The sequence below is a fragment of the Taeniopygia guttata genome, chromosome 1A, assembly GCF_048771995.1.
Source record: "Taeniopygia guttata chromosome 1A, bTaeGut7.mat, whole genome shotgun sequence".
Taxonomy (NCBI): domain Eukaryota; kingdom Metazoa; phylum Chordata; class Aves; order Passeriformes; family Estrildidae; genus Taeniopygia; species Taeniopygia guttata.
The window spans coordinates 47,298,026-47,323,934 of NC_133025.1; the positions used below are offsets into that span (position 1 = coordinate 47,298,026).

The following is a 25,909-nucleotide window of genomic DNA, read 5'->3' on the forward strand; positions in this document are numbered from 1 at the left end:
GCAATAAACTGTAAATCTTTCCATCAAAAAGTTGATGCTGCAACATTTGCCAGCATCAATTTACTATTTTTTTTTATAAACAAAAATTAAGTGTTGTTTTCCCTTATAATGCAGATCTTGCCATTTTCCTCCCTTACTAATATGGAATATATTATTTTTTCTGTCCTTGCAAACTCTATGGTACACAAGAACATCAGCAGAGACAACAGCTACAGATTGGGAAATGAAGAAAAAGTTATATCCTATATGCTTCCAATAGGGGACACAATACAAATACAGTCTGTTACTGTGGCCTGGGCCTTTACTTGTCTTTGGTTCCCCCTCACCTCGTCCTATTGCTGCTGAGAAGCTTCAAAGTGACACAGCAGAACCTGGGCAGGGATGGAGAGGACCAAGCAAGAGAGAGGAAACTTAGATTCAGAAACCTGCCACCTCTTGCTCAGTCCATGGCTGCTGCGTGAGGGTCAAAGACCCAGAGGTGGGGATTTCTTTTCTTACTTTGAAATTTGATAATTTGGGGATAGAAGGAGACCCTTAAAATTCTTTACCCGCAGAGAACCTCTTTCGCAGTATTCAATCACCCCAAAGATCATGGTGTCTATCTTCACAGTGCCATAGAACTTGGTCAGGTTGTAATAATCAATCTGTAGGAGCTGGAGCAGAGACATTTAATCTGTTTTTAAAAGCAGTCATTTTTAGTACGGAAACATAGGACATGGATATTTGTGTGACATGGCTTTTTATCTCAGGCCCTGATAAAATGTATGAGTTTCCCTTAAACCAGAGTGTACTAAGGCACTGAGTGAAGTACTTGAAGGCATTTGTCATTCCAGAATCTTCTGGACTGGGGAGATAAGAGTGGCTGCTGTTGGATACTGCAAGTTAATTCCAGAGCCCACTGCAGTATCTATTATTGCCTCTCTATCAAATCTCCCAGCTGACCAGAATAGCCATTATGAGTGACAGAATGATGTGAATCATTCAGTAAATGAGCAATTAATAAAAATTTAATGATGCTGCATGATATTATGGAGTTTGTCCATTTAAATAGACAACTGTAGTTTACTTTGAAGTATTTTTAGACTTTATTGAATTCACAATATAGCAGTGTTGTGTAATAGGAAAACCATTCAAAAAAAAGATGCAGTACTGCAGCCAAATTAATCTCCCATGTTGAAAGAGTCTGTGTGGCAGCAGAGAGTAACTTATATTTAAAGAGCTGCACTTGGCATTCAATAATAAGATTTAACTACAACATTCCACTACTGATGAATTTGTATGATATAAGCCAAAAGAGTACAGTGCCGTTTAGCATCAGCTATAAAAATTTATTAAGTAAGGCCATATGACAGCACATTAATTACTTCATTCATCCTCAGCTTGGCTGGCACACAATTCAGACTCTGAAGTGGTGATGAGATCACATAACAAAGATAAAGTTCATCAAGCAATATCCTTTGAGGAACTCATTACCTGTCCACCTCACAAACATGAACAAGCATATGGCTTTTGGAGTTGACAGTGGAAAGCAATGACTTCACTCACAGACTCCATCCCACCCTGCTGTGTCCAGTTCCCATGTGCAACAGTTACCTTGTTCAGTTCTATTTTTTGCTTCTCTGAGAAATTACCATCACTGTTTTTGAGATCCTTTAGGATCACCACCTGAAGGAAAAATACCAATGGGGGGAAAATCATAGGTTTAGTAAAACAGCAATTCATCTTTCTTTTCCAATAAATGTCCATACAAAGAAATATTTCAGGAACACCTGCCTACTGCTTCACTGTTGGAGTTTCAGTTAATCAGCTAATAAATACTGGAGCTATATTTTCTTCAAAGGATTTAAATCCATTAATTGTGCAGATTTTAACTCAACAAGAATATACCTCAATCAGGCAGATAGCTCTACTGAATGCACAAAAATTGCAATGTAAATGGCCTGTCCTCCATTAACATATTCACCTCTTCAGTACCAAAATGTAGCAGAATTCTGGTCCCTGTGTTTATGCTTCTGTACTCCTGGGCTAGGGGTTCATGTAGTCTAATATTTAGCCTTCTGTCAGAAAACAAATACATAGCAGCTGATAGGGAACAAACGGCTTACTCCTTCCATAAGGACTAACCATTTTGCAAGGTCAGGGGAGGTAGAACGACCTCCTCCAAAAAGTGCCATCCTAAAGGTGAGGAAAGGAGCATGGACACTGCAGTCAGGTTACCTTCTTGTCATACTTGCCCTGGCGCAGTCTCTGGGTGGTGTCACGTCTCTTATCTTCATCAATCTGAGAACAAAGAAGAATAATTAACTTGCAATTATCACCTACTCCTCACTTAACAGGTCCAGAGAGATTAGTAATGTCTGTGTGTGCCACACAGAGAAGCATAAACCTCTCTCTCTAGGGAGGGTCACTACATGCCGCAGAAATTGTGGGACATCCATGCCACTCCCAGGCCCTCCACCTGCTGTTTTCATGCTATTACAGAGGCATAACAAAGCACGGGGAAATAATTTCTAACAGAGACTGGAAGTCAATACCCAGCCCATTCCCCCATCATAAGTTGAGCTTTACTGATGGGAACAGGTGTATTCTATTAGGGAGCAATAGATGGGGAATAATCTCTCTTTCTTCAATGCAACAAGTGTGGGTTAAACAAAACAAAACAAAACAAAACCAAACCAAAACAAAACAAAAGGTAACAGGTCCTACTCCTACCAGAACCATAGGGTGCTGTAGTCAGAACATGTTAAAGCCCTAGCATTGATTGTCTTTAGCAGACAGAATCCAAGATCCATCTTTGGACACTGTGCTTCTCTTACCTTCAAACTAATTTGACTTGTCTCACTGGTCTCTAGAGGCAAGATTTCCTCAGGTGGTATATGGGACCATTTTTTCCACCGGCGCTCATTATCTCTCCTGTACTTCCTGAAGAACAAGAGATGTCCTTTGAGATATCCTCCCAGTGAACCAAAATCCGCAGCAGGAGATGAGGACAGGGAAGCCTCTAGTGTCACACAAGGATGGTGTGACAGGCTGATGAGACTTGAGCACAAGCCCTGTGGCTCCCATCCAATTTTCCAGTTTGAGGATACTCTTTAATTCTTCTATCTTTGGGAAAACCTAAATGCTCATTCATTCTTTAGCAGAACAGAACAAATCTAGCAGAACAACTGCTAGGCAATTGCCAGAGTCTCAGGGGTGGTCAGAAGAATTTAAAACATGAAGGACCATCTGGATTTTATATCGTTTTCTCCTCCATATTATTAAATATACTTGGAAGAGAGGTCCCACAAACAAATGCAAACCAAAGGAAGTCCTGCTATCAACAGTGGATAGTAAGAACTGCTGTGAATACAATGCCAGGAGAGGAGGTGTTGAGTGATGAGGTGCCTTTTTGTGGGTGCCCCTTGTATTCTGCATATTTTGTAAAAATGAGGGACAAGTTCTTGGAAATGGGAGAAAGAAACTGCTGTCTCCCCTGCAAAAATTCAGAGCAAGTATTGTCTTAGAGAAAAGCTACAAGACAGCTAGTGCTCATCAAATTATCTCCTTACTTGTGCATGTCTTTACTAAAAAACTCCACGGGATCGACTGGAGAGTTTGTGGGAGAATCCTAGCACGCTGATAAGTGCTGGCAAATGCTCCAAATGGTAGAACCCATACTACTGACTAACAACACAAATATTCCCTTGCTCACTACATTTGTTAGCATATATATTTGCATAAGAAAAGGAAGATCAACAATTGCAGTAAGAGCTGTTTTTCTCTGTTCCACCTTGTAAGGTCTGTCTGCATGTCATTAGGATGCACTACTGGTATCAACTGGTGATTAAGAACATATCAAACTGAATTAAAATCTACTGGGTCCAATATTTAGTTACATGTTTTTCAGGACATGGAGTTTTTACTTTGCAGTCAGAACTTCACAGGTAGCTGTGGAATAGTTCATGTGTCCTAGAAACTTAGGAGATAAAGAACAAATAATGAGGAATTTTGTTGATTTTCATAGGAATTTTTCTTCTTTGCTTGTTAGGGGACAATCTTTTGTAGCAATTATATTTGAGAAGTTTACTATTTTGACACTAAAAGTGAAAATTTTATTCTAAAAAATACTCACAAAACTCTTCTGTATTTGATGCTTGGGACTATCACAATGATATGTATACAATAATAATCTAATAATCTAAAGAGAATCTTTAGATTTTATGCATCTGCAAATATGGATAAGTATAGAAGAATCTATTATAAGTCCGTACATTTGTTTATTAATTTTCATAGGCATCACAAACTTCACTGTCTGTTTATATGTTAGTGCTCAGATGTGACAATTATTAACTCCTACATATCTTTGGTATAATTGGATGTGTAAGAGTTGTGTATCTTTGATTTTTCCCTTGTTTTAGTTAGCAAGGCAGATTGGTCTACTCAAAAAAAGAGAGCCTGAGTAGCATCTGTTTCTAATAAACTTTTCTTAAGATCCAATTTTCTTGCTTTTTCTGAAGTTCTCTGATATATAACAAAGATATAGACTGAAAATGGAGGCACAGGTAAGATTTTTTTTTTTTTTAAGACTAAAGAAAATCCTATACTTTGGAACTGTGGTGGGATTTCTTCCATCAAAAGGAGGCATCAATGATTTCTATTTCTGCCTTTTCCATAATGATAAAGCTGGACTTTAAATGCTGCATGAAATTCCAAGCTGTTAGAAAAAAATTTATGCAGGATGTTGGACTGAGTTGAAGGAATGGATCCATGCAACGAAAACATCAAAACCTTATGGTATTTTGACTCCTACAGTGTCTCAAGAGAAATACCACATTCTAGATTGAACTTTCATGTCACCAATACATTCAAGAAATGTAAGTGAATCCCAAGAAAGCCAAAGATGGGTAGTAAAGTGGAAAAATTCTGAAGATTGGTCTGAGACTTATATTTCTGTGTATGCATAGGAGTCAGAGCTTTTTAGCAGATTCAAGAACACTGAGCCTTGCTGCATCTTCTCCCTTGATTATTAACCTGTCACAACAACACCATGGATGCAAGCACTACTTGCCATATACCAGAGTTCACACTAGGGAAACCACACAGGTCTGTAAGCTAAGCTAATGAATGGCTCTTCAAGGAGAGATCAAAGACATTGTGCTAGTGGGAAAACTCTTCAAAGACAAACAAACAGAAAGCCAAAGGGGTTGGTACCTTAGAATCAGCAAAGAGATGATCAGAACTAGAATCACAATTCCCGTGAGTGTAAAGACAGCAATAGTCAAGATGTGTGGGCCTGCAGAAAAGAAAAAATGAAAGGTAAACAATTTCATAGAGGATGTTGAAAAACAATATTGTATTTAAGAAATTACTCTCACACAGATGTGCAAATCACAGTAGCTGACCAAGGATACTTTTTGGTCACATCCAAATTGAGAGGCTTTGATAAAGTCCATCACTGCCTTGGGATGACACTTGCCTCTTTCAATGTGGGATGAAGCATGACCCAGAGCAATGCAGTCTTCCATCCCGACCTGAGGCATGGGCAATCTGTGGGGACACCCAGGCAATGATGCTACTGCGTGGACTGTACTCTTCAGTAAGAAATAAATATCCTATAGAGGGAAATTAATCTGGTGGCAGCACAAAGCCAGTAAAGTGTCCTTGGAAGCTGCCAGGAGCCAAACAGTTTGAAAATCATGTTGTTCAGGCATCTGAGGACTTAGATCCAAAAACCAGAGAGCAAACAAGGGTTCTAATCCTGAGCAGGTAGAGAGGATGGACAAGGCTGGGAACTGACTAAGGTTTTAATGCTGATTGTCTTACTGTGCAAAAGCAAACTGAAGCCTCTCTCATGTCTGTTCTTGGAGCTCGGGGGTCCTGGGAAGGAAAGCTGGCAGCCACCAACTTCCTTTGAAGAATAACAGGTCATTATCACAGAGCTTCAGCTGGTGGTCACATGTCTAGAGTGAACCTACTTTACTGAGCAAGTGTCTCAGGCAAAAAAGGCCAAGAACAATCCAGTTTTGCAGATTGCCACGTTGATTAAGGACAGTAAAAGAGCTGAAATATTCAGCCTTACTAAGGCTTTTATACTTCTGTCTGTGTCCAGAAACAGAAAAAACAGAAAAATGGTCAAGTGTAAAAATTAGTAAATAAATAAGAATCAAATTTACACATACTAGTTGCCCTCAGAACCAAGCTGCACTTGAGGAAGGATTTCCAACATACCGATTTTTGTGCCTGCATCTGACATTGGATTCAGTTTATGAACTCCTCTGGATTTTGGACCCAGATTTCTGCTTTGATTTTTTCTTGTTCTGGGTATCACATCTCCTCAGCTTCTTTCAGAATGTTCATCAGGGCCTCTTTCAGTATGTCTAAGGGCCTCATGGTAATTTAGTATTAGTCTGATGCTCTCTGATGAAAACCATCAATACTATCGTTCTCCTCCACACCACTATAGTTAAGTTACCACTATAAAATGAGAGATAAATGAGAATGGGCAAAGAAATTTTGCATGAAAATTGTCTGAAACTTCAGATTTGTGAATTGTGGCATGCAGCTTCAATAAACCGATTACAATTTCCCATGGAAGTGCTGCGGGACCATGAGTTTCCTTTCCTGAGGTTCTGTTGCCATCTTCTGGCTCTTAGTTTTACAACAGGTAGACAGAGACATTAACTGCTCCTATGGAACCAGAGAGGTTTGTCTATTGAAGAATGATCTTATCCATGTTTAGAATGAGGGTTAAAACTTTCTGAATAAGGGGAAAATATGGATAAGCCCCCGTTTTTTCACCGAATACTAGGAAGAAGGTAGGCAGCAGAATTGGGTCAGCTGTTCTCAGTTACAGCTGAGGAAGAAGCAGGGCTCTCTGGTTGTCTGTGCTGTTCACCTACCTAGAGGAAAAAAATATATTCCAGGATGGTAAGTTTTGACTGGCTTTAGCAAGGCACAGTGATTACTTTAACTTTGACCACTATCCTTTTTGGAGGTATATATTTATTTAGAATCACAATGAAACAAGGTGGTTTTTTTAAATGTCAAAACAAAATAATCAAGTTCCCTTGAGTGGCAGTTTTAGTTTAGTATGGCTTGGCCACAGTGTCAGGCTTTAGTTAAGCACTAGATGTTAAGCTACTGACATTTTTAGACATTGGCTTTCTGCAATTCTCTTTCCCCCTGTGCAGCAGCTTCAAACAAGGACATACTGAAGGGAATATTTGAAGGGTATTTCAGATCCACTGACAACACAGTGTGTTATGGGGCCCAAGGGATGGATGAGAATGGGACTGGAGCAACATCAAGAAGACAGGAGCCAGAAAGCACAAAGATCATGGAGCTGGTACAGGGAAACCTTGTGGCTGATGTGTGCAGTGTTGCCGTCTCTGCACAGAAAGCACTCATGATCATTCCAAGGGAGACCAGAGATTTGACCAGAGAAGAAAAATGAAAGCTCCACTGAAATCCCTCTGCTTTTCTCAGAACTGACTTGAGTCTTATCAAAGCTGTTGCCTCCCTCCTCCTGATAACTCCCATGGGACCCTGGCAATAAGCCACTACTCCTGCCTCTCTTATGAGTTATAAAGCCTAATTTGAGGGCATCTGATTTACTTTACTGCTGGATAAAAATGTTTAAATTTTACAACCTTACTGTGAATAGACTCAGTTAGCAGAAAGTTTTTATCTCTCCAGTTATGCTTTGCCTATTCCCTAATGGAGGCAAGTAATACAGCAAATTAATGGGACACCTTTAGCAGAGACTTAACAGCAGCATCTCTGGATTCTCACTGATGGAATGACTCAGGTGAACACTAACCCATTGTGCACTAACCCTTGCAATACTGCCACTGCAATAATTTTTATTCTGCATATCATACCCTGAAGTATATGCCCTTCCATTGCCAATCACCATGTGGCAGCAGTCTTAAAGGGGGAAACAATCTCAGTCTGATCAGACTGCCAAGGCTGTACTCTGCTGTGCTAAATAACAAGGGACTTCATCTATTCTATCCAGGAGTCATCAAAAATGCAAAAGTAAAGAAGGTGGTGATTTCTGAGATTTTGGATTTAAAGTTTGGGTGTAAATAGAGCCATAACCTAGTTTCTCATGGTCTTTCTTCAAAGAGTCAGCTCTTCTCAAAGCCCCCTGAATTTGCACAGTGCTGTGTCCTCTCCCCAGTTCCCTACAAGGATAAAGTGGCAAGCAGAAGCCATCATGCTCCATCACATACAGAAATGCAGAGTCAGATAACTCATCATAACCTTAATTCTGCAGCCTTTCCTGAACAGTCTTTCAAGCAGTTCGCACAACTACCATTTTCTAGTGAAGATTATTGATTTGGGGGTGACTGCTTCCGAAATACCCCATGGTATTCCCCATAATCACTGGTACAGTACTGAGTTTTCAAGAGACTTAGTATCAGCACCAAAACAGAAATAAAGGTTTTGAACTGGACTGGAGGTAGAGAACATGGAGGGGATGAGGCAGGAGAAGGAAAGATGCTGTTCTGCACCCAGCTCCTAGTATCACTGGCAGGAAGCAGTGTGAAGGTAGCATGCTGGATCACACAGCAGGTGGATCTCAGGACTGTGTGACTTGTCTTCAAAGAGGCAGGTGGTAGGTGTAATGGGTGTCTCACCAGTGCCTGGGGTATCACTGGGTAGCTTGTGGTTCTTCCAAATAAAATCCGGACTGTTAGTCGCCTCGCATGTGTCATTGCTTTGAGTGTTGAAATACAGAAGAGGTTTGAACTACGGATGGGAGGAGGGAAGAAATGCAGTCAGCAGCTGTGTTCTCCTCTCTTTTGTCCCTTGCTTCAGACTACCCTTAATAAATGTATTGTCCAAATTCAAATTAATTTTCCTGCTACAGTGGTGCATTTCTCAGTGTAGCCATATGTTTGGCTGCTATATTCTCTCTCATTCCTCCCCTCTCTCTGAAAATAAATTTACCAATCCCACAAAATACCAGCTGCACTTCACTTACTGAATCACCAGATTGCATCAATCCTGCATCAATCCTGTCAGTCTCCAGCACACCTCACATGACCCCCTTCTGGCACTCACAGAATGCCTTGGCACTCCACCACTCCTGCTGCAGCTATTTTCATCATTCTTATGCAATAGTACAGGGCATTCTGTTTTTCCTTTCATATATAAGGTCGAACAGTTGCACCCTACACATACGTACATAATTTGCAGTCTGTGATGTATACAGCACGGTCAGATTGGTATCAATGTCTCCAAATTCATCTAGAGTCACAGGACCCACTACACCTGCAGACACAAGGAATTAGTTAGAGAGCTTGCAATTTCAGAAACACAAATATGGGGCAGGAAGGATGAGATAAGTAAAAGGATTTCTGAGACTTAGAATACTTTTCTTCTTCATGTATGTGCTAGATACGTATCAGCTCAGTGTGGTGCTTTTAACTTTTCTTTTAATACCACACTACACTTTATCTACAAAATCCAATAAAAAGTGTTGAACTGACAGCACTGAAGAGGAAAGTCTCCCTCTAGCTACAACAAAATATATTTGTCAGATTTCTTCAGCATACCAAGAATGTCAGAATCGCTTCCCTCGCCATTTTGGAAGTGAGAAGCAAAATAGTCTGTTTCCACCTGCAGTTTGAAACTATCAGCAGTAAAGGAAATACAAGGATACTTTCATTCCCTTTATTCTTTTGAAAGCTCTAATAATAATGTTTTAACCACATTATTTTTGCCTTTAACCTCCTCTCTCTGTACGTCAGCAAACGTGCACTTGAGCAATGGAGAATTGCCTGGGTAGAACATTACAAGGATTTTAAGGTGGAACTTCCTAAATCCCTCAGCACAGCTTGATTTTGCTTCCATGAAACCAGTTGCTTCAACATGAGCACAAGCTTAGCCAATATCCACCACTCCTAAAAGTCTCACCTTCATTTTCCACTTTTTTTATAAGAGGATTTTTTTTATCCATTTCAGATTGTGCTTTTGCTGTTGTTGATGATGACTTGTTTTATTTCTCCTAAGTTCACTGTCAGCATTATTTTAGTTCAGCAATTCCCTTCTTCCTTTTCATCTCATAAACTGTTGCTAACCTTTTCATGGTCCACCTCTTTAATATCAAAACAATTATTCTATGAAATCCCTACTGTACGAGACTCCATCACAAGAAAGAATGAAGATGATTCAACACCTATCACTTCTAGAATTTTTTTTTCAACTAAACCTATAAATTATGATGAGCATTACAGTGCTGTATTTTGGATGAGTAAAAATGTCTGTGCAACTTAACTTTCAAATTTAAACAGACAAGATGAGTTTACTGCCATACAGAAATGGATGTAGTCTCCAGGAGGAATTAGTAAATTATATTTTGCTAGGTATTGGATACCATGATTATAGCAAAGATAAGCCTGCAACCTTTCCTATCTTAGGAAAATCTGGGAAACTTCTACGCACATACTTGCTGAATGTAGGTGGGGCATATAGCTTTCAGTCATCACTTTGGTACAGATCTCTGATATGAACAACTGGACTATACTCCCAAAGAGATAAAGTTTTCACTTCTTTGTGTAAGTTTTACCTCTGTCTTTTCCTAATGACTGAATTCTGTGATTTTAAGCCCATGGCCTACAAAACAAAAGTCTACCAGTGCTAAACAACTTGTGAGAGGAACAAGAAAGTTGACTAAGAAGAGCCAACCCACTGTCAGCTGGCCTACACCCACACTGCAGGCACCCAGGCCTACATGGCTTTGTAAACTGGAAAAGGTTGAAACTACTTCATTAAAGCTCAGCCAAGTGACTTCAGAGTAATTTTGAACATCAAATACTGAAAATAACATCCTTGTAAAAATTATATAAAACGAAAAAAGTCTGGGAATAAAACTCATTGAAAGGCTTGGACTTGTTTAGTGTAGAGGTGACTTGTCCTAAGAGTGTTTAAAATCAAATTTCTTTCCCCTCATCAATTCAGTGAACACTGCAAAGGATAGTACTTTTTTTTTACCTTCAAAAGTGGTATTTCGGAATTCATGGATTAAATTGAAAGGTGACATTGGGCTCTGTGAGACAACAAATTTCTTGACACTATAGCCAAACAGCAACACTGCATTAAAATAGCCAGCAAGAAAGTCATCTTCCATCTAGAACAAAAGAAAATAAAAAATGGCTGAGAGTTCATGTTTCTGCCATAAAGCTATAATAACTTTGATTGGCTCCATTTGGCAGAAACTCCAGCATAGAACACCAGAATCTGCTGAACACTGAGTGAGTAGATGGCCAGTGCCACATGAGTGTTCTCATTTCAAAAAAGAAAGGTAAACAAAATATATTTTTGATGTATGAAGACAGGAAGGTGCTGAAAACTTCAAAGAGGCCAATGTAAAGGTCTGGTGCAAAGGATTCGAGAAATCCTACACTGTAGGTTCTTGGCAGTTCTGCTTTGCTCAGAGTGTCCCAAAGATCCTGGCATTGGATTAGAGTTTCTGTGCAGATGATTAAGTGTGGTGCCAGAAAGTTTGGGCTTCCCAGTGGTCATAGCTCAGGGGCAAGGAGCTGTGCCAGAATTTCCAGCAGCCTGCCAAAGAGCTGGCACCCAAAAAGCATTGAGCCCCAGGCTGGGGGATCTAGAAGCCCTGTAAATCCAGACAGAAGCTTCAGGCTTCCTGCTGGAGAGCCGGAGCTCAAAGCCACAAATCCTGGGAGAAACTCTACATAAAGGACCTGGTTCCTGGGCAGATGGCAGGAGTATCAGTTTCACTAAACAAATACAGCATTTACATAGGTTCTGCTTTTCTGGAAATTAAAAAAAAAAAAAAAAAACCCAAAAAAAAACCACCAAAAAAAACCCAAAAAAACCAAACCACAAAAAAACAAAACACAAAAACCAACTTATTTCCTATGGGAAAAAAATAAAAGGTTCCTGATTTTGAAACTTATCTGGAAAGCCACTGGAAAGAAACTGCAATGTCTGTCATCTCTTAGACATATCTGCACAGATAAATTACCCAAAAAATATTAGTTCTGAACTTTCCATGCTTACATCTCAATTACACATATAGATCTTTCTTGAGTGATGCCTTGCAGCTACGTGCAAGAGTGTCAGTCACTCAGATATGGAGTGGGAAAAATATGTGCCAGTAAGTCTCCCTGCCTCCCATGAACAGAAGACTGGAACAACAAATTAAAAATTTGAGTTGAACTTCACAAAGCAGGAATATGGCATCCTGCAGATTTGCCTTATGATATTATATTTTGACATCATTACATCAGGACAAAATACCATCCTGCAATAATACAAAGAGGTACCAGCTTAGAAGCATGATAGGGGTGATTACAGTTGCATTTGTAGTTTTCATTTCCTCATACATGAACAGGAACAAACCAAATGCAATAATCATATATAGAACAGCATTCTTACCAGGATGTTGTCCTCCATCTCTATGTAGTCTCTAATTACAGTATTGTAGCTGTAATTAGCTGGTGGCAGAGTCAGGACAAGCACATTGTGCATGTAATCAGCTGAGGTGTTCTTCTTGAAGTACACGTTACTGCAAAACAAAGCACAAGAACTCCATCAACACTGAACAACAGGCACTGTGGTATCCATAACAATCACTCACTTGTTCCAAACAGCAGTGTTATTTAACAGGTTAAAACAGTAGTTCTAAAAATAAAACTTCATCATGCACACAACTCTTTATATCATTCATTCCCTGATGCTAGCTTTTGTGCCTAAATATAGTAAAAGGTAATATCAAGGAGATCTGTCAATCTGACACTCAAAGGTTGTTGTGAACTATGATTATTGTTACTGCTTGTTTTCTGTCCTGTTTATTTCCTCTTTTTTTGTTTTTTTCAAGTAGACCTTATGTTTATTAAAACTCAGTTTTTCCTTGGAATCCACAACACTGCAGTTGTAGTTTCTTCATGCTACCGTGCCTGTTTCTGAGCTCTTCTGCACTTTTTTTGCTTGTTCCGCTAATTTTGATATTTCCTGCTAGAATTGAGCACAGCAGGAGTTGCACTAAAAGCATTAACAGGAGGAAATGAAACAATCACAGAGGCAGAGAGAGCAGATTATTGATTCATTTGTTTAATTCAGTGAGATAGGAAAATCAGAGAAAACTGTGTCAACTTGAAAAGTCTGCTAAAACAAGCAGAAGATGTTGTAGTTTTCAGGTGTCTTTGGTTTCATCACCCTCACAAGCCAGCTGGAAGTGCCTCACAGACTGGCCACAACCAGATTCACATGTTAAAGAAGAATAGATATTAGTGTCAGCTGGCAGCATCTGTCAGTGACTATGGCTAGATTGATAGAAAGAAAATAATTGTGAGAGCCTTCTCTCATTATTTATGTTTGATCATCCTTTTATTTTGTCAGTCAGTACTGACTGTACAGTACAATCAGTACTGTATTAAAACTTTTTGGAGACCATAGACTCTGCTCCATGGCCATCTGATTGGATTCTTACACCAGAACCCTGTCCCTGCCTTTCTCTGAACCTTCTGACTTTTACAAGGCACTTTTCACCTTAAAGAATTTCAAATTTTTCAATTTTTTTCATCCAGGCTTGGACTGAACTAGCCAGTTGAAAAGGAAGCCTCATTAAACTCCACCAGACTGGATAATCCTCCAGCATCCCACCCCTCTTGAGGAAGGCTCAAAGACTGCGTTTGTGTCCTGCTTGCCAGACAGCTCAGAGCTGAAGAAAATTTAAATCTTATCACTTTTTCAGAGACACTTTACTCCTGGAGAAGTATGGGACTTTGCCTATTCTCCCTCTTACAGCTTGAGTTTTCATCTAATACATCTGCCTGTACTTGGAGTTTTTTAAAAGAAGAATAATGTGATTTAAGATACTCAGCAAAATAAGGGGTCTATAGAAAGTTTAAGAAGGCCAGCATATAAAAAAGCCTGAGGCAGGTGGGTATATCAGAAGGATGCATATCACAGCGAAGATTCTCCTAATCACCCTCACCTATTGTATTGCAACAATTATACCTACAACACCAGTGTTAAAGCACTCACATACATTGTGCATTTGCAAAGAAACATGAGTTGAGGCCAGTTGCCTCAGGAAAAGCAAATGGGGATTCCTAGTGCCTGGATAAAACTGTGGAATGTGAAAGCTCTTAGAGGCACTTCTGAAAAATAGATATGGTGAACCTGAAAGCATACAGGATGGAGAAGATCCTGTTAAAACCTGAACAGGATCCAGTTTGAAACCAAAGGTTAAATCGCTGAAATCATTAACCCAGAGTTTCTCAGAACTGACCTGCTATAGTCAGCTTTAGGCACAAGAGCTGGGAAGTCCCACTGGCCCTAGAAGTTAATGGAATCTTTTTGCTACACCAACAGTGCAATAACACCAAGGCATGGGCACACATTTGCCTTGCAATCATCCATCCATCCATCCATCCATCCATCCATCCATCCATCCATCCATCCATCCATCCATCCATCCATCCCACCAGCACTGCCCCAGGCAATTATCTTCCTCCCAGACTGTGACTTCCTATGGCAACTGGGACTATACCCAAAAACCACCTGGTTTAGGTATCTATTTAGTTGTACCAATGTAATCTCTGCTATGTCACTTAGGTTTAGGGCCAGAGATCAGTTCTCAGTCCTCATATACAGCCAAGGTTTTTGAGGATACCATTGGTAAAGCCAATTTATGTCAGACATCTTCTATAAAGAGTTTTGTTAAGAGGAAATTAAACAATAGAAAACTTAGATTTGCTAAGAAATTTCTCTGAGAAGTTATGTTTCTGTGGTTATAAAGATGTTGAAGAGATGGTTATAAAGTGCAAGAGTTATGAACTGGGAGGACAGTTATATCAAATAAATAATTTAAAAATGGAATAAATGGAGTCTAGAAAAATAAACCATAAGTCCTATTTACATAATTGTCTGGTTGGACAGAGTGTATGAGAAATGTACCATATCTCAATAGACCATATCTCATGGCCATTCTGACTTTGGACTCCGTGCTTCTTTCATGGTTTCCTGCACTGAGAAGCCCAGAGGAAGACATTAAACCTACCTGGTCTGTTGCTACCTCAGAAAAATATTATATGAACCAAAAGGGATTTGTAGAGGATGTGCCATGAATTAAATACTATGCACACTATTTAAATGGCAAGATATGAGGAAAGATAACAATAGAAAACATTTTGTGAAAGAGCATTTCTTCAACAAATCAGTTCCACTCAGATTATTTCCATTACCTATAGCCACCAGCAAATTGCAGAGAAAAGAAGAAAAGCAAAGGTGATACTTTACTTGAAGAGATCTATCAAGATGATAACGATGTCATTATCCACCTTCTCAGTCCCTAGGTCTGAGCCGATGTCCTCTGGAGAGCCACACATGATGATCACTATAGAATGGGCAAAAATGGAAACAGATTGGTGAGATTTAAAGACAAGAAGAGGATGTTTGCCTGCTCCCCCATGTTTGAGCAGCAGGCAGTAAAGCAATTCTGATAAGACACATTATCTGTGCTGTACTGGGGCCCAGGCACAGAGCTCCAGCCTCTCTGCAGTAAAACCAGGATATTTGAGGGGAAATGGTAAAGGGTCCTTCAACACCTGCACCATTTTCTGTCTGATTGCACCAGAGCACTACCATTATCTCACTCAAATAAGCATTAGGAGTGGTGGTGTCATAACAGCTACTCAATATAAACATTTCTAGGTTAAATGGTCTTCAAGTAATGATTCCATTAGCTTGCTTAGTCTCACACTCACTTGGCCTGCTAATGCCAGGTGCTTAGTCTTAGGAGAAGATAAAGTATTTATCCATTCATTTTTCTAGTTTGGATGAATCATTTCCAGAAGTGCCCCTTGATGTCAAAATGAGGTCCATAAATGTACCAGGGCTGCAAACACATGAATGGTAGAGAGCTTGCAGTATCTATATTCTTGTAGTATTTAAAGCCCTTCTTAGAGAAATTGTGATCCCTGGATTTCTTAATCACTCACAAAAAAGAGCTTGTGCCTAGATGGGATAATTTACCCCAAAAGCTCTCAGGAACCAGGATATTCCCACATATTTTATGAAGATGAAGAGAGGTATCTAGGAACTTTGTTCCATTTTATCTTTACATCCATGAAAAATGGTATATCTTTGTTTCCACTATCTCTGGTGAAAGGCTTTCCCTACAACCTAACTAAGGGGTGGGTTTGAGTTCCTTGGAAAAGCTACTCACTTGCAGGGACAGTGCAGCCTCAACCCCTCCTTACCATTGCTTTTCCGGTTTGGATTTTTCACAGTCTTTTTAAGCAGCTCCGGAGTTCTTAAAATATCCTTGAACTTGAGTTTTTCAGAGAACTCTGTGATTCCAGCATCTAAAGCATTCATGTACCTGGCACAAGGGAGCAAAAATATTGTCAGGAAATTGCTTACTCCTCACATTTTCCTAAATCAGCCATAGTGCAAGATGGGCTGTTCAGAGCACACAAGAGTGTTTATAAGCTGGTATGAAAACTTTCCTGCAGCAATAAAAGTGAAAGAATCAATACATGTCACAAAAGATGCAGAAATGCTTGGAAAGTCAACCACAGGTATTTGAGCATGGTTATAGAAAGAGTAGATTTGGAAAATGCAATGATCTAATAAGACAATTAAGAAAAAAAAAATCAGAGATATGAGGAAACGGCAGGAAGTGAGACTAACAGGAGGCAGAGCCAGGACACTCTGCTATTTAAGATATCAGTGGTAATGTAAGAAGGTACATGTGAAGGTTCAAAGGACTAAACAGCAACTACAGAAAGAACTGAGATAAAAACCACACATGTACCCTGACTGTGAGAGAAGTAAAGGAAGAAAAGCAGCAACAAAAAAACCATAAACAGAATCACTTAAAACTTGAAGGGGAAAATGAGCTTAGCAAAAAAAGCAAGCAAGTAAACTTTGCTAAAAGATTAAGGAAAAACAGTCAGCTCCTGAATTTTAATCTTGCTTCAATATGGTATTTCTGAGAAGAGATATTCTATCTGAAATAAAGTTAATGCAGAGGGGAAACCAAAAGAACTTTCTTTGTTTTCAAACTACATAACCTTTGATCTACCAGCACTGAGATCTCAGTCCTATGAGCTACTAAATAACTTTTGCTTCCTTTTTTTCCCTTTTTTTTTTTTTTTCCTTCAGGAACAGAATCATTAACTGCTAATTTAGAGAAACATATGCATATTTGAAACATAACCTGATTTTGCTATCACTGTGGGTATTAATTTATTTTTATATGTATATGGGGAAAACCAATTAGCTCATGCAGTAATACTTGTGCTTTAGAGAAAATGGATCTTTTTAAATTAGACTTCAAAAGCTTTCACGTTGACAGTTTCTATTAAGGCAAGATGAGATGCATGGTTCCAACTAAATTAGGATGAAAAGTGAGCAGAGATACAAAATTAATTTTTTTTTTGTTGTTAATTCAATAATAAAGGGACTTTAACAATTCTGAAGTCATAAATAAGGTCCTGGTCAGAAGCATTAAAAATAGTGAAATAAGAAACACTCGGAAAGGTCAGAAATAACTTCCATGCAATTATTTCACTGAAAGGTCTGAAACCCGCAGAATTAAAGGGATTTAGCTGAAGTGTGTGTAGTGAATTGGCAATTACAGCTGCAAACATGGAGGTGTAGGAATTGTAGTAAGAAATGAACCAAGTGCACTGATATTTCAAAACATCAAAGAGGTAATCATAGCAATTACATCATGTGATCAAGTTGCTATCTATACTGAGAAAGAAGAAGGAAAAACTAAAATTCCATAAATACCTATAGAAGAGTTAAATGGAGATCAGGTTTTAGGTCTCCTAATTCAGAAAAAAAACCTTTTAATTCTGTATCCAAAATATTCCATAAGTATATGCTTCTATCAATCTGAAGCAAATGCAGTCATACATTTTGCTTAGAATTCTGCAAGTCTCTCAGGTTATGAATTAGAAATACATATAATTGTTATTTCCATGAACTTTTTGCTACCTCTCCGCTACGTTTACATAATTAGTAAGAGGAATTCGATTTTTTTTAATTAATCAGCTTTTTATATCCCAAAATTAGAAAAAAATCAGAGCAGCATACACACACACACATGAGCTGAAAGTTAAATAAGACTCAAAAATAGAAAAATAATTCTAAATACTGGTATATTGAAGAGTCTATTTGTCTAAAAGCAGCCTTTGTTTTCAGGCAAGGAGAAAACCCAGCATTTCTGAGAACCAAACACAGCCTGATGTTTCAGGTCACAAAATGAAAGCTGTCTCCTTTACTCCAAACTAATGAGAATATAGCTTAAACTTTGCAATCACTGGGGTAATTTTGCTTGAAGAAATATAAAGTTTGATCTTTGGAAATAGTGCCTACAGATTGAAGCCATTAATGCAGAGAAACATTTTAAGAGCTTAGTAAGTCCTCTTCCCTAAAAAGGTATTTATAGGGAGCCTGTGGAGGAGCCTCTCATGTCACACTATTTATATTAAGAAGGCTGTAAACAAGTATTTTCATCACAGACGACATGTGGGCTATGTTGTCCAAAGGAAAAGCAAAGGCTTGCAAATATTTAAAATAGACTGAGAGAAACATTCAGGTAAGTGCTACAACTGAAAGCTACAATTCATCTTTTCCTTCTCTCATTCCTTGGTAATAGTAAGGCACCTCCTAAAGTGTAGGACTGAGAGAACACTTTGCAGAAATCATGTCTGAGGGTGGAGACTGCATTTATCAAGAGCTGGGTCGGAGGTGGATCCAGATCTTACCAGAGGCATGCCTCTGAGGTTTCAGTTCTCTTGTAAATGTAGACAGATTCCCAGGTCGTGGTTTTGAATGGCAGCCCAGAATGTCTCCAAAAATGATAGAAGAATTGGTTCAGTTTCCTGGCTGGGGTCAGAAGGCGGGTTAGGTTTTCTTTGTAGTCACAGGACAGACCAAAACTCCCTACAGAGATCAGAGGCAGGCTCAGTATTGTTTCAAGTCTGAAGGAAGAGATAAGAGACAAGTCTGAACAGATTGCTGTTGCACCAAGGCAGCTACTGATTTCCATCCTCACCTCCCTCTCCTCTTGTGCCCTGAGTTAGTTTAACACAATTTGAACCTGAACTAGAAGGTTCCTCAACAACACAAGCAGATTTCAAGTCTGTATTGGTACCAAAAACCCAGTTGAACTGCTCTAGGCATCTTTTCGCACTGTCCCCGTTACCCCTGCCCTTTTGGGTACCACACATCATTTCAGTCCCAAGGGTTGTGACAGGAGTCCAAAGGCTCAAGACAGGCTTCTGCTACCTGGCTGCCATTACCATGGGATGGATTTAATCACTTTATTGGGACAGCGCTGCAGGGGGACAGCTTCTTGCCATCAAAAAAGCTTTACTTCTACAATTCAAAGGGAAAATCTTTTTGTTTAACAAAGGAGTATTTTAGGATCCGTGCAACAGCAGTAGTCAGGGAGTAAAAATTAAGGCAACCCTCTGCTGACAAGGTATTTGTAAAACAAAGATCATTTTATACACAGAGACAGTAAGCTTTTAAGGACAAAAGTATATTCCTGGAGACTGTGATGTTATCAGACTAAACTCAAAATGGTTTTGCTCTTGTATGCTGTTTTCTTATCACAGGGAATTTTACCTGGAAAAACTATGGCAGTAAGAGTTTTTGCATTATTGTGACAAAATGTTATTTTCCAGGTAAAGCTCACTTACCCAGTTACAGAGGTTTTACTTATTGCAATAGAAACAGACATAGATGATGTAATACATAATGACAGGGAAAGTATTTCACTAATTAAACAGACTTTTTTTTTTTTTTTTTTTTTTTCCTGACAGACTTAGAAGAAAATAGATTATTTCAGTTAAAAGGGACCTACAAAAATCATACAGTCCTGACTACTTCAGGACTGACCAAAAGCTACAGCATGTTATTCATAGAAACATAGCATGGTTTGAATTGGAAGGGTCCTTAAAGATCATCTAGTTCCAAACCCCCTGCCATGGACAGGGACATCTTCCACTAGAGCACTTACTAACTGCATTGTCCAAATGCCTTTTAAATATGACAAGCTTAAGGTATGATTAATCTCTTGAGGAAGCCTGTTTCAGTGTTTGGCCATGCTTCTGCTAAAAACATGTTTCCTAATGTCCAACCTATACACACAGCTTTGAATCATTCCCACTTGTCTTGTTGCTGAATCCTAGGAAGAAGAGATCAGCACCTCTCTCTATACTTGCCATCTCAGGAAGATGTAGAAAGCAACAAGTTCTCCCTTCAGCCTCCTTTTCTCCAAACTAGATAAACCCAGTGCACTCAGCTCCTCACAGGACGTGCCTTACAGCCCTTTCACCAGTTTTATAAGCATTCAAAGACCTTCACATCTTTCTGGAATTGTGGGCCCCAGAACCACACACAGTGCTCACAGTGAGGCCACACCACCGCTGAGTACAGTGGGATAATCCCCTCTCCTGACCAGCTGGTGATGCTGTGCCTGATGCACCCCTGGGTAGGGTTTGCCCTCTGCGCTGCCTGGGCACACTGCTGACTCTGGGGGTGCCAACCAGCACCCCCCAGATCCCTTTCTGCAAAGCTGCTCTCCAGCTTCTCCTCAATCAATCATTCAACTTATTGTCAGGAATTACAAGTTTCCCTACTAAAGCTAGGATTTTATCCATGGGCTTTGGAAGGGGCTTTTTTTCCACCTACCAAACAGAGTGGCTATGCATAAAAGTCTTGCTGCCTTGACTGTAGACCTGGAGGTGTCTGCTGTACTCTAAACTCCAGTGTCTCTGCAGGTTTGCTGCTCACAAAACAACTTTGTTCAGCAGCTGACATCTTTAACATCACAGTATAAGGTGGAAGAATTGGTACTTACGAGACCATTTGGTAGGTGGCATAAGTGCAAGCTGGTCCTATGACAGCACAGCCAAGTGTGCCAGAATCCTGCAAGGAATCAAAAAGGGTCATTTGGGATAAAGCAGAGGAGTGGCAGAGAGAGGAGGATGGAAGAATGAAGAAAATTGTAGGATATGAGGAGTCACAGAATTTACCTAGCAAAAGCAAGAGAAGAGAGGAGCTACAGAAAGTTTAAAAGAACAAACATAAAGGAGAGGAGGAAAAAAAATCACAAAAAGACAAAAAAAGATAGAGTACAACATTTGTTAAGACACAGATAGCAAGTAAGGATTAAAATATTATTACAGTTGTGCATTTGAAATTTCACCCCAGAAGAGTTTGCACTTGCTGAAGACAGGGTGGTTGGTATTACAAGGTCCTGTGTATCAGAAAAATTATTAAATAAGTGCATATGAAACTAGTATTTTAAAAAATCCTTCCATGACCATCAAATGAGACCTGACCTATATCTTTGTGTGTCATGAGGAACAGTTTCTTAACAAAGCCTAAGAGCATGGTCATAGATTAGTAGACTTGAAAATTTGCATTGGATTGACCAAGTTTCATTCAGAGGTGTGAAAATCCTCAGAAACTCGGGTTCTTGTAATGCACTGATTTTAACTAAAGCTTTTCCTCATATTAAAGTATTCACATAGTTTCTCTCACATGACTTCTGTGATTTCTAGTGAGAAGTAAGCACTTCATCTTTGCCCTTTGGGCATAGTTCCATAACCATTTCATTTGTGACAGTGACAGCCTAATGATTTCTCTGCCCATGTCCCCATCCTCACCACAGCTCTTTCTTTTGGGTATTGTGTAAACTGATTGTGAACCAGATCAGGATCTGATTCAGTTGGAAATTGACCTTTTTGCTCTGCTTGGGCTGTTTCAAGTGTTTGATTGTCAATTGTTATTTGGTTTTTTATTTTTTTTAATGGATTGCTTTGGCTATCTGACTGCACAAAGAGTTGTGCAGATATAAAAAGGAGGTAACTTAAGCATAGGAAAAGGAGCCAAAAGCTGAAGGCACTCTCTGGGAAGCATTCATAGAAACTCTCTCCAGTATTTGCCTACTTCTTTTCACAAAACATACAGGAACACCTCTTTAAAAACTTCATTTCCCTGTCAAATCTCTTTGGAACTGAATAGCAGGATCAAAGGTTAAGAAGGAAAAACAGAGACACATGCACACCCAGGCAGATGGAAAGAAGTCTGCTACTCACATAAATGGTTTTGATGAGCTCCACACCTTCACAGGTGCTAGTACGGCAGGCTTGTGAGACATAGAATGATGAAGTAAAGGGGTGGAAGATGGCATCCACTGTAACATTTTCTCCTGTAACACAAAAGTAAAAGCAAACAGCATAATGAATTGCAGGTAACCACTAATACACTATTATCCTTCTCCTTCTGACACAGGGCTGAGCAGCCTTATACTCTGCTTCTGCAAAGTCTACCTACAACCTAACCCCCACAACTATGGATGTGACTGTGAAGTCTGCTCCAAGGTGGACTGCTGACTTCTGTTGAGTGTTTGTACTTTTAGTAAAAAGTACTTCCAGTGTTGACCATTACTAGACAAATTTTTTAAGGCTCTGTAAGAAGTAACTGAGAGACCTCTTTCCAATAAAATTGGACAAAATCTCTTAAACTAGAGGGCAGATAGGGAATAGATACTATTTATTTTATTATTTCCTTGGAATCTCTTTTTCACGTGATATTCTAGAGAGTGACAGTAGATTGGTGATGTTGAAAGACACAAGATATCAAAATAAATAAAAGCAATATGATTCTAAATGAAGGAAAATATGAACTGTAGATTCTTCACACTTCCGATCGTGATCTGATCAACAGATAAGGTCAAGAAGAAAATTATTTTCAGAAGTAGAGGTCAATCCAATCAGGAGAGGAAGCAAGAACAATCCAATTACTGCACAAGATGGATCACTGGTCTTGTCTGATCCAGTTCAATAATTTCCACATTACCAAACCCAGCTGAACATTTCCAGAGAAACATGCAGGAAGAGTCTGCCCAAACACCATGAAAATATATATGGTTCTGCCTATTTGTAGAGCATTTCTATTTATACAAAGAGAGGTCATTATTTCCATAAGATCTACATAAGGTGGGCAAGCAAGGAGTCTGTCTGAGAAGCACCTTGCTAAAGGTCAGATGAGTATAAAACTGTGACACAAAGTGTGACAAGAAATCACAGGAATAGAGGGGCAACCAACACCCATCGGCTTACCTGTCATCTGGAATTCCTTTTGTACCCTGTCCAAGGCTTGTTTCACAGCTAACTTCAAACTATCAGTACTTAATGGGAAATCCGAGTAATTCATGAGCATCACATTGATCACATAACTGTTGTTGCTACACCGATTTGAAGCCACTTTCTTCAGCAGCTGCAGTGAGGAAAACAAAGGCCAAACGGCCAGCACCAATACCAGTTCCTTCATCCTTGCTCAGTTTAGACCCATTGTTTGTGCTCTCCCACTTCTTTTTGTCTTCTCTCTTTCTTTCAGATACCCTACATTGATTTTGTTCCTGGAGAGGAAGAAAGAAAGAAAGATATTTCCACTCTGTAGATTCAAAGACAGGCTGTGTGATCCTTCTCTCCTGCACTTCCCTATCCCCTTCCCTACCTTCACCTCTGCCCGTCCCTCCAGTGTACTAGGTGGCACTTCAAGGTGGAACACTAGCAGCAGCAAAACTCAGGAAAAGAGAGAGGCTAAAGGTTGCTGAGAATGTTTGCTCATGGAAAGGCTGAGGCTATAAACTGAAACATTGCCAGAAACCTTGATGATAAGTGCACTAACTCTTCATCACATGCATAAGCTGAAAGAAGAGGAACGGACAAATGAACCATAAAGACAACTCTTTAAAATGGAAATAGAATATAAGGTCAGTTAAAGCCTATAGGAAAACAGATGGTTACTTCATGTTTGCATTGCCCTACATCTCTTGATTACACTGCCACACCATTCTGCTGACTGAGCTCATAAATTGAGGGTGTATTTTCTTCTGTGATAAGTTACCAATTTCATTCCTTTAGCTTATAACAGTGAAGTACTTTTTGTGTTGGCAAAAATGTCCCACTTGCAGTCCTTCAGACCAAAGCCTTTCTTTCTTCTTACAGAGTCAGTGCAAGGCTTGTCCACTCATTCTCACCCAGCACTGTGCACCAAAGCACCCCAGGTCTGCCCCAGACATGCTGGGGAGCTGCTCTCATCACCCTTTCCCACCTCCTCAAATGGGGGCCCTAGATATTCATACTTTATGTGATGAACCTCTTGCATCAGGTAAGGATTAGTAAAGCTGAAGGTCTTTCAGACCTGCAGGACCAAAGTTAAATTTTAAATGGCATCATTAAAAAAAAACCCACAAAATAACAACAAACAACAAACAAACCCCACCAACCCACAAGCCTTACGGAAAATTCTAGGCACTCTAGGCACAAAGGAAACAAATTTAAATAAAGTATAGAGTGTGCTTTTGCTGAATACAGGCTGTTTATGCACACATAAAATAGGTTCTGCTTTTCTAGTGAAACTTACACTGAGGCTGTCAGATAATAAATCAGTTAACTTTTATTACCTTCCTGAAATAGTTTTAAGTCAAATAATGAAAATAATCAGAAAAAATGTAAGTAACAGGGCTTGTAGTATAAAACAAGACTGCAATTTCATGGCTTTTTTCAAAACCTATAGTTAGAAGGTATTGAATACACCTCAGATATATTTGCACAGACCTTTTTATGTGATTCTATTTTAATACCAAATAACTATTGTTTGAATCTTTCTAATACCCAGAGAAGACCATGACCCAGCATTTAAAAGTAGTTCATAAACATCTCTGCATATTTAATCTAGCATTTGTAATTAATAATACAGTAATTCTAAATTAACAGTCTGTCATGTAAACATGTGGACTAGTATGGCTGGCTAGAGCCACAGATTGAGAATGGAACACGGCTTTTCATGTGGAGATCATCTGCTCAACACTGGCTCATTTTATAGGTACTTCCAATGTCCTTGAAACTTATCCCATATAAGTCAATAAGAGATTTATCATTAACTTCAGCAGAGCAGGATTTGCATTTCTATACTCTTCTTAGCCTATCTGGGAGAAACAGTCAGCATGGATAATGCAACTACAACTGAGTATTTTACACAGCTGGTCCCACAGGCTGTATGTAATGGCACTGAAGTCTCCCTGGTTTTGGATCTACTAATGTTTTTATTTACTTTTCTTAGCAGGTTGAAACTGTCCTTTAAAAACAAAAGTAAAATCAACTATAGGCTTATCACAGCATTTCTTTTTACTCTCTCCCTTGTCCTACACTGTCACAATGCCACAGCCCCAGCCAGAATATGATATAAATTAATTGTTGACTTATCAACTTTTTAGTTGCTTGGTGTGTGTGTAGTTTCTCAATGAATTCCCATGACGGAAGAATCTGGTGACATAGAGCAGCAGGGAGTGTGGCAGGAGGCAGCAGCTAGGATGAAACAAGATCTCCATGAAACCTGCCAAACACCATACTTTTCCCTTGTACCCTGGGGCTTTGGACATCAAACACAGTTGCCTGGCAGACTGATCAGTAACATCTGCCTCATGGCATAAGAGAGACAAAGAAAAGCTGTGTCACTGCACTGTACATATGACAGTTACTGATACTATAGATGTTCATGAGGGTGAAGAGAAGCAAAAGTAAATAAATGAGTCAGATGTGTAAAGTACAAACTCTGATAGGCCTGTCACAAGCAAAGCAGAAGCTTCTGTATTTTTGTCCTTGTTGCAGCCTCTGCTTAAGGCATTGTTAGACCTGAGAAATAGATGAGACACAAATACCAGTTCATTCATAGTGTCCTGGCTGCAGAACACAGCTAAGGTCCCAAGGAGCCAACCTCATCTAATTCCTTCATAAGGTCCAATCTAACAGTTTATAAACCCAAGAGGTTAACAGTGATACAAATCAGGCAGCTACTAAAAAAAACCCTTCCATATCTCTCTAGAGCACTCTCTCCACTATCTCAG

The 25,909-nt window shown here is 39.4% G+C and overlaps 1 protein-coding gene and 1 long non-coding RNA gene across 7 annotated transcripts in view; one reads left to right on the forward strand and one right to left on the reverse strand.

The window, feature by feature from the left end:
• LOC140682206 (uncharacterized) overlaps positions 1–14,888 on the forward strand; it is a 36,912-nt gene extending 22,024 nt beyond the window's left edge. For both annotated transcript variants that reach the window (XR_012053522.1, XR_012053523.1), the window contains exon 5: positions 13,548–14,888. This is a non-coding gene — a long non-coding RNA (uncharacterized lncRNA). The remainder of the gene's footprint in view (positions 1–13,547) is intronic.
• GUCY2C (guanylate cyclase 2C) overlaps positions 1–23,611 on the reverse strand; it is a 44,455-nt gene extending 20,844 nt beyond the window's left edge. For 2 of the 5 annotated variants that reach the window (XM_072923334.1, XM_072923336.1), the window contains exons 1-16: positions 23,515–23,611; positions 23,118–23,416; positions 22,092–22,204; positions 20,849–20,916; positions 18,747–18,962; positions 16,227–16,348; positions 15,265–15,361; positions 12,397–12,526; positions 10,984–11,119; positions 9,176–9,261; positions 8,625–8,736; positions 5,194–5,275; positions 2,817–2,922; positions 2,218–2,280; positions 1,594–1,665; positions 549–653 (exon numbers count right to left, since the gene is read on the reverse strand). In XM_072923334.1, coding sequence (XP_072779435.1) covers positions 549–653; positions 1,594–1,665; positions 2,218–2,280; positions 2,817–2,922; positions 5,194–5,275; positions 8,625–8,736; positions 9,176–9,261; positions 10,984–11,119; positions 12,397–12,526; positions 15,265–15,361; positions 16,227–16,348; positions 18,747–18,962; positions 20,849–20,916; positions 22,092–22,204; positions 23,118–23,328 — 1,719 coding nt within the window. In that variant the 5' untranslated portion in view covers positions 23,329–23,416; positions 23,515–23,611. The other 3 variants (XM_072923335.1, XM_041713521.2, XM_072923337.1) reach the window with 3 other exon arrangements.
• Between the last annotated feature and the right edge of the window lie 2,298 nt (positions 23,612–25,909).